Genomic DNA, 7837 nt, shown 5'->3' on the forward strand with positions numbered 1-7837 from the left:
TTCAAAAGGTGTTTTTATATATTTTTATTTATTCTGTATGTGAAGAGAAGTGTTCAATAGTGGTAAGAAAAAAAATGTCCAGGCATATGAATATAAATGGTCGTGCATTTAAAATAATAATTGCATATATAAAAAAGTATGCATGTGTCGCTATATTTTTCATGTTTTGAGAAAGTGTTCACATGGTAATGAAAAGTGTCCATGTATCTCTCAAAACCATCAATCTATTTTACCCAGAAAATAGAGAAGAAAAATGAGAAAGGAACAGCAAAAAGGAAAATGATAAAAAAGAAAGCGATAATGCGCCCGGCCCATGTGGGGCGATTTGTCCCTTATATGGCGATATAAGTGCTTGCCTGTTTGGGGTCGATTCCCTCCCGCCCACTTGCCCGTCCGCTTTCAAAAAAAGTTGTGGCGCCAAGTCCGGCCTTATCAGTTACCACTTACCAAGGCCACAAGAGTACATGAGAGTGAGCACTGCGGCCACAGTCTACCACGAATGTGTGCGTCAAATGGCCGCCGGGGTGGATAAGGGTGATCTTCAGCACTGTGGTCCAGCGGATATTATCTTGGAGAGGATGGCAACAGTTCTTGTTTGAAAGCTACGCAGGTTGTACTATATATCGTCAGGGTTAAGAAGAAACGTAGTACGGTACCTGAGTAGTGCAGAGAAGGTGGGTGATCGAATCGACCTGGCTGCAGCAGCAATGGCTGCCATTGCCGTCTTCTCCCTGCTGTTGCTCCTCTCTTCTGCTCCTGCTGTTCTTGGCTTCACGAGGAGCGACTTCCCGCCGGAGTTCGTCTTCGGAGCCGCCACCTCCGCATACCAGGTAACGAATGATACAGATTAGTACCGGCTTGAACTGGAATTTGTTTTCTTGCACATATTTTATACGAACGGTTATGGACCCTGCTTCTCATGTAAACAGAGGAAACGAAAAAAACAGTTGTTCATTGGGGTCCACTGGCTCTAACAGGGAAGCCTAACAAGATAACAACCACACAAACATAATTTTTTTCCTTGCTCATTTTAGTTAGTATGTGCGACAATGATGTTTGTATGATATTCGTATGTGCGACAATGATCTTCATTTCGAAAATTGATTTTATGTTCATATGTGCAGCAAAACACTAAGAAATAACTCAATATAATTTCATAAGAACCGAATTATAGGGGCAATACAGACTTATCACCGAGTATATCAGAAATTAAGGTAAAGCGATAGAAACTGAAAAGAACAGGATGGCTTATTCTAAAGCGCTTATTTTCACGGCAATTTTTCTTCTTCTAGAATACGCATAAGCATGTTTTCCACTGCAGCTTATGTATAAGTCACAACTCAGAAGAACTACGCCTTAGCAAGTTTATGAAAACAACACCGTTAGTTGAAAACCCGTGATCTACACATTAGACAATCACGGAGTTGAGCGATAAATCCGCCACTGCTAAGCGGGGTTGAAACGGTTCGCTTTCTCCTCGTTCTCGAACCTTCAAGCGCCTCCCCCGATTCCCTAGTAGAGAGAGTGAAAAACCAATCTTACAGCTAATCTACATATCTGTCATAGCTTGGTGATTTTGCAGCTCACCTTATAGCTAGCTACTGCCTTTAGTAGTAGGAATATGATTAGACACTTATAAGCACAAATTATGCTGACACAGTAACACCCGACCAGGCACCACCCCGTCCCTGTCTCGCCCGTCTGGTTCAACCGTTCGGTGTTAATGGACCAGCCTCGTGACACACGTGGTTTGTTCATTCGTTGCTCTCAAAAAAGAAATGACCCATCGGCCATCACTGTTTCATCATGCATGATGAGCGAGGCCGTCCTATAAGCTGCCATGGCCACGAAAGCACATACCATCAGTACAGCCCGCTGCCATGGCCTTCTTCTTCTTCCAGTTCCTCCTGCTCCTGCTTCTAGCCGCCGCCCATGGCGCGGCCCCTGTTCTTGGCTTCACGAGGAGCGACTTCCCGCCGGAATTCGTCTTCGGGGCCGCCACCTCGGCATACCAGGTAAGGTAACGGACGACCCAGATTAGTTGGGGCTCGAACTGAATTTTGTTTTCTTGCGCATATTTTAGTCGTATAAGGCTCTGGGCCCTGCTTCTCATCTGAACAGAGCAAACAAACCAACGAAAGCAAGTGTTCGCTAGGATCCAATCCACCAGCTCTCACAGCGAAGCCTAACAAGTCAACAACCACACAAGTAGATTATCATTTCCTGCTTGTTTAGTTAGTTTTATGTGGCTCTGGTTATTTATTTTTCAACTCGAATGTGTGGCTCTGGTTTACCTCTTGCGCATTTTAGCTGGCCTCTCTTGCTCTGCTTCTCTGGTTAATTTGCTCTGTTTTTCTTTTATGCAGTATGAGGGTGCCGTGGCTGAGGATGGCAGGAGCCCAAGCGTCTGGGACACCTTCACACAAGCAGGTAACACACTAATTAACCTGTTAGTTCTGCCTAAAAAAGCCTTATTGTCGGTATTCTGACCATATTCAGGGTCCTGGTAAAACTTTGTTTGACAATATTCTCCTACTGATGACAGGGAAAATGTCGGATAAAAGCACAGGCGATGTCGCTGCTGATGGGTACCACAAGTACAAGGTAATCATGGTTAAATTTACCTGGTGTGACTTGAATTTCTTTCCCTATTAATTTTATCTTACAGAATCCCACAAGAAAAATTATATCAGAAAAACAAACATATTATACTCTGTTTTGTTGTGGTTGAAGTTTCTCAATATTCCATAGACGGAGAGGATTAGGTTGTTGTTTATTTGTTGTACACTAATAATGACATCACCTGATGTTTCAGGATGATATCAAGCTCATGGTTGACACTAACCTAGAGGCTTACAGATTCTCTATCTCCTGGTCAAGGCTTATACCAAGTATGAAAGCATTCCACAATATTTCTGTCGCAGTACTCAGGAAATTTACATAAATGTTTCATCTTTGATTTCAAAATTGACAATTACAGATGGGAGGGGGGCTGTCAACCCAAAAGGTTTGGAGTACTACAACAACCTTATAAATGAGCTAGTGCAACATGGTATGGTTATTTGTACTAAACTGTATAAATTATCATGCACTGACGCAAAAAAGCATCTTTCAACTATATCGTATATGCACAACAATGACAAATCTATCATAGTTGACAATTTCTTTATTGTTCTTCTTCATTATCTCGAGTTCTGAATCTGTGTGGCCTTCACGATTCTTTAGGGATTCAAGTCCATGTTATGCTTTCCCATCTCGATTTCCCGCAAGTTTTGGACGATGAGTATGGCGGATGGTTAAGCCCTAAAATTGTGTAAGGTCCCAAAACTTTCCATTTGTAACGGCGAATTGCTCAAAAGCTAAAAATAATAAGCCTTTTTTAATAGATAATGGAGGTGGCTTATGCAAAGTGCCTTGACAATGTTTAGTTGATTTCTACTTTCCTTTTCCTAACCAGTGGCATTGAAAAATGCAGGGAGGATTTCACAGCATTTGCAGAAGTGTGCTTTAGGGAGTTTGGAGACAGGGTTTCATACTGGACAACGATAGATGAACCTAATGTCAGCGCACTAGGATCTTACGACAATGCACTATTTGCCCCGGGACGTTGCTCCAACCCATTTGGAATAACAAATTGTACAGTGGGAAACTCAACTGTGGAACCATACATAGCAGCTCATAACATGATACTGGCTCATGCATCAACTACCAGACTTTACGGAGAAAAATATCGAGTGAGTCATCTTGTGTCCAAAACTAAAAGTGAAGCCTTTTTCCGACATGTTTACTCTGTTTTCTTTAAGGAATAAACTATTAACCTTTTTGTTTTAATCTAAGATTCATTAATCATTATCTGGTTAATATTTGTGAAGAAAGTACTGGTTCACTATACACAGTTTTCAGTGTCTCCATGATTACAATTTGTGTGTGCAAGATTATTATGTTCTAGGCAGTTTCGACACATTAATCTCATGGACAATAAAAAGACTGCTCTTTTAATTCTGTTTCTTGATGTATTTTCACATGCTAACTTTTATGTGTACATAAAAATACTCTTGCAAGTAGGCTGCCCAAAAGGGAGGTGTTGGCATAAATGTTTACTCTTCTTGGAGTTATCCTATGACGAACTCTGATGTGGATGTGGAAGCAGCTAAAAGATACTTAGACTTCGTGTTCGGATGGTAACATTATTTGGACTCTTATGTTTATTTCCATGTTCTAGAGAGTTCACAATAAGTATGCAGCTAACCAACTTGTGATGCTTTTCTAGGATACTAGAGCCCTTGGTGTCTGGAGATTACCCAGATGTGATGAGGAAAAATGTTGGGTCTCGACTTCCATCGTTCACAAAGTCCCAATCTCAAGTTGTCAAGGGAGCTGTTGATTTCATAGGAATAAACCACTACTATTCCATGTATGTTAATGACCGTCCTTTAGACAAAGGCACTCGTGACTATTCAGCAGACATGTCTCTTTACCAAAGAGGTAAAAAATATATGCATTCTTCATTAATTGTAGTCAGAAGGAGTGGGCAATGCAATTCATTTATCTCGTATAATATAATGATGAATGTGCTTTTTTTCTAAAAAGCACACTATTTATGTATATATTGACCAAATAATTTGTTGCCACTCCCCAAAATACACACGAATTTGAGTAACCCATTGGTCGAGTGCTAACATAATATTTGTTATTGTGATGCAGCTTCTAAAACAATCCCAGGAAGTAGCAAGGTAATATTTTCAACAATGCTTGTTAGAGAAACCACTAGCCTGAACTATTTCTAGACATGATTTCTTCATATTACAAATTCTAATCTAACAAGATACTAAAAATATATAACTACACTTAGAGCTCAAATTATTTAGCAAGATATTGTCCACCTTATGAGTTGTTATAAATATACACAATATTCTCTTTTGATTGCAGAATGTCCCAGCATCTTCTCAAAGTGACCCGGAAGGATTGCAATATGTGCTGCAGTACCTTACGAAAGCCTATGGGAACCTTCCTATCTATGTGCAAGAGAATGGCAAGTCGATCTAGTCTGGTTGCAACGATCTCCAATTTTCTGTTCTACAGATCTAGATAAAATTTATGTCATAGTGTTCATGCAGACATCACAGCTTCTAATTCATTCTAATTTCACTAATATATTCTGCCTTGCCATTCATCTCCGCAGGTGTTGCATCTAATGACACTCTCGATGACACCGAAAGGATCGAATACTTGAAGAGCTACATGGGTAGCACACTGAAGGCAGTAAGGTCAGCCATTAAACAAAAGTCACCAAGAATGTAGTTCAAGTCAACAGCACTGCCTTTCCGCAAAATGTCCAGGATTCAGACATTTTTATCCTGACGTAGTTTTGCCCTTCAGGAATGGAGCAAACGTAAAAGGTTACTTTGTCTGGTCCTTCCTAGACGTCTTCGAGTTCTTTGCAGGGGCCAAGTCACGGTACGGCCTGTACCGTGTCGATTTTAACGATGAGGCGCTGCCACGACAAGCGAAGCTCTCTGCTCGATGGTACTCTGGCTTCCTGAAGAACAATGACACCTATGTTCGGAACGAGCTCGAAAGTACAGGATCGCATGCTCTGCAATGAGCCGTAAAACAGATGGTGGAAATGTCGAGTCATCCTATGTAAATAAACGATTCATGTAAATATAGTGGTTTATTACATATACATCATGTAGTACCTTATGTACCTACAAGAGTGGTTGGCAGTGCCCTACGCATGGCCATGTCTCATGATGGAGGTTTAGGTGTGTTGTAACAGGTTTTGCTCGGTTTTTCCGCTAATTAACCGGACAATACTCTTCAGCTTCTATCAATAGATTGAGAGGTGGTGCAAAACCCGCAGCGATCAGCGGCGGCCATACATGCACTGGTGCTGAATTTTACTCGAGTGGCTGGGAAGGGAACTCCTATTCCTAGGAAGAACATATGGCCACCAGTCTTACCCTGCAACTACTACTGAATGTGGACGCCTCTTTCATCGAGGGCTCCCACTCCGGGTCATGCGAAGCAATTGTTAGAGATCACAGAGGTTACTTCATTACTGGTTCTACCTCACAAATTGAACATGTAGCAGATGTTGTGTCTGCAGAAGCTGCGGCACTTCATGAAGGATTGAGGCTACTCCAAACCCTGGGATGCAACAACGTATAAGTGATTATGGACAATATCATTGTGGTCTAAGCTCTACGTCTCAATGAGGGTTACTCTATGGTGGCAGCTCCGTTGCTTGATGATTGCAGAGACTTAATACTAGAATTCGGGAAGGCTACTATTGAGCATTGTAATCAATAGAGAATCTAATGCAGTGGCTCACGTGCTAGCAGAGTGGGGGCGTGCGAACAATCCAACTGTTTGGATGGATGCACCTCCGAGTTATATTGTTAAACTTTTAGCAGACGATGATAGTGTTATTTGAGTTTAATATAGAGCTAGTCATGAAGGTCTTTCCGTCAAAAAAAAAAAACTGCCTGCCATATATGTTTTACACAGTGATTTTCATGACTTGGCGCACACTAACTCGCCGTCCTGGGCTTTGGCCCATATAGTTTTTTCTTTATAAGAATTCAAAAAATACGGGGGGAGGAGATTCGGACTTGAGACATCAAGGTTCAGTACTACAAGTGCTAACCACTGCGCCACGTTACTTTATTCCGTTGTCTTTCATCTTCTTCCGTCCTTTATGCCAAATGTAACGTGTATGCTTTTCTTTTATGTTTTTTGTTGTCTTTGACAGTATTTTCTTTGACCTTTTTTTTCATTTTTTTCATTTCTTTGTTCACAAAATTTTCTTCAAGTTACTGAACTTTTTCAGTTATAGTGATTTTTTTCAAAATTCATGAATTTTTTCACAATTTGCGTAAACTTTTTAATCAAAATCCATGAACTTTTTAAAATTCATGATCTACTGTCAAAATCCGGTGAGCTTTTTCGAATTCCTGAATTTTTTTAAAAAAATTGGTGACCTTTTTTTCAAGTTAATGGATGTTTTTGTGAAAATCCGTGATTTTTTTAAAAGTGATGAACTTTTTTCAAGCGTTGAACTTTTTAAAAAGCTACGAACATTTTTTCAAATTTGTGAACTTTTCAAATCCGGGTCAGCCCATGTGGCGTGCATAGAGCGAGCCTCGTTCGCTACTTCGCGTGGACTTGGCCGGTTGTGTCCTTAGCTCCACTCGCTACAACGACAATTTCCATTTTCTCGTTCATTCATTTTTCTCTTTTTTGAACTTTATTATTCTTTTTTAAACCTGTTTCCAAATTTGAAATACTGTTTGGAATACTAAAAATTTCTTTGTGTTCAAATATTGTTTACAATTTTATAAAATGGTCTGGAGTTAAAAAATAACCCTGTTTTCAAAAAAATTATTCAAAATTTTAAGAAATGTTTGTATTTCAAAAAAGTGGATATTTTATTAAAAAAATATGTGGTTTAAAATTTGTTTTCACCATCAATTGTTGAGAATTTGTTAACAAATTTTTGATACGCAATTAAAAAATCCAAAATTGTTGGCAAATTTCAAGAAATGGTTATGATATAAGAATATGTTCATATTGATTGATAATGACGGAAATTGCAACTAACCGAAGCATTGAAATTAGGAAAAATTTACATGTCCACATATGCACCCGTCTGGTCTAGTCTAACACATTCCTCTCAACTGGTGTTTTTTCCGGACTACGGATAAATGGCCCCAACTTCTTCAGCAGCTTGGCATGGACATATGCGGCATCAATGCAAGGTTTGAACAACTTCCAAAACAATTTGCATGTTGCGACACGTCCGGCCATTTATCAGCCTTTTTACCGAACTCCAGAA

General features: G+C 40.0%; 1 protein-coding gene across 2 annotated transcripts; it reads left to right on the plus strand.

Moving 5' to 3' along the window:
* Positions 1–203: 203 nt before the first annotated feature.
* On the plus strand, positions 204–5828 carry LOC125545855 (beta-glucosidase 5). 2 transcript variants are annotated; one of them, XM_048709903.2, is made up of 13 exons: positions 204–830; positions 2367–2430; positions 2546–2604; positions 2816–2891; positions 2981–3052; positions 3226–3313; positions 3476–3734; positions 4066–4181; positions 4271–4485; positions 4705–4733; positions 4930–5032; positions 5183–5267; positions 5380–5828. In XM_048709903.2, the coding sequence occupies exons 1-13, from the start codon at positions 708–710 to the stop codon at positions 5603–5605; spliced, it is 1515 nt and encodes a 504-aa protein (XP_048565860.1). In that variant the 5' UTR covers positions 204–707; the 3' UTR covers positions 5606–5828. The 2 variants fall into 2 exon arrangements, with proteins under 2 accessions (XP_048565860.1, XP_048565859.1); XM_048709902.2 differs by lacking the exon at positions 204–830 and adding an exon at positions 1809–2015.
* The last annotated feature ends 2009 nt before the right edge of the window (positions 5829–7837 follow it).

Source organism: Triticum urartu, chromosome 3A (genome assembly GCF_056163025.1).
Source record: "Triticum urartu cultivar PI428250 chromosome 3A, HENAU_Tu73, whole genome shotgun sequence".
Classification (NCBI taxonomy): Eukaryota; Viridiplantae; Streptophyta; class Magnoliopsida; order Poales; family Poaceae; genus Triticum; species Triticum urartu.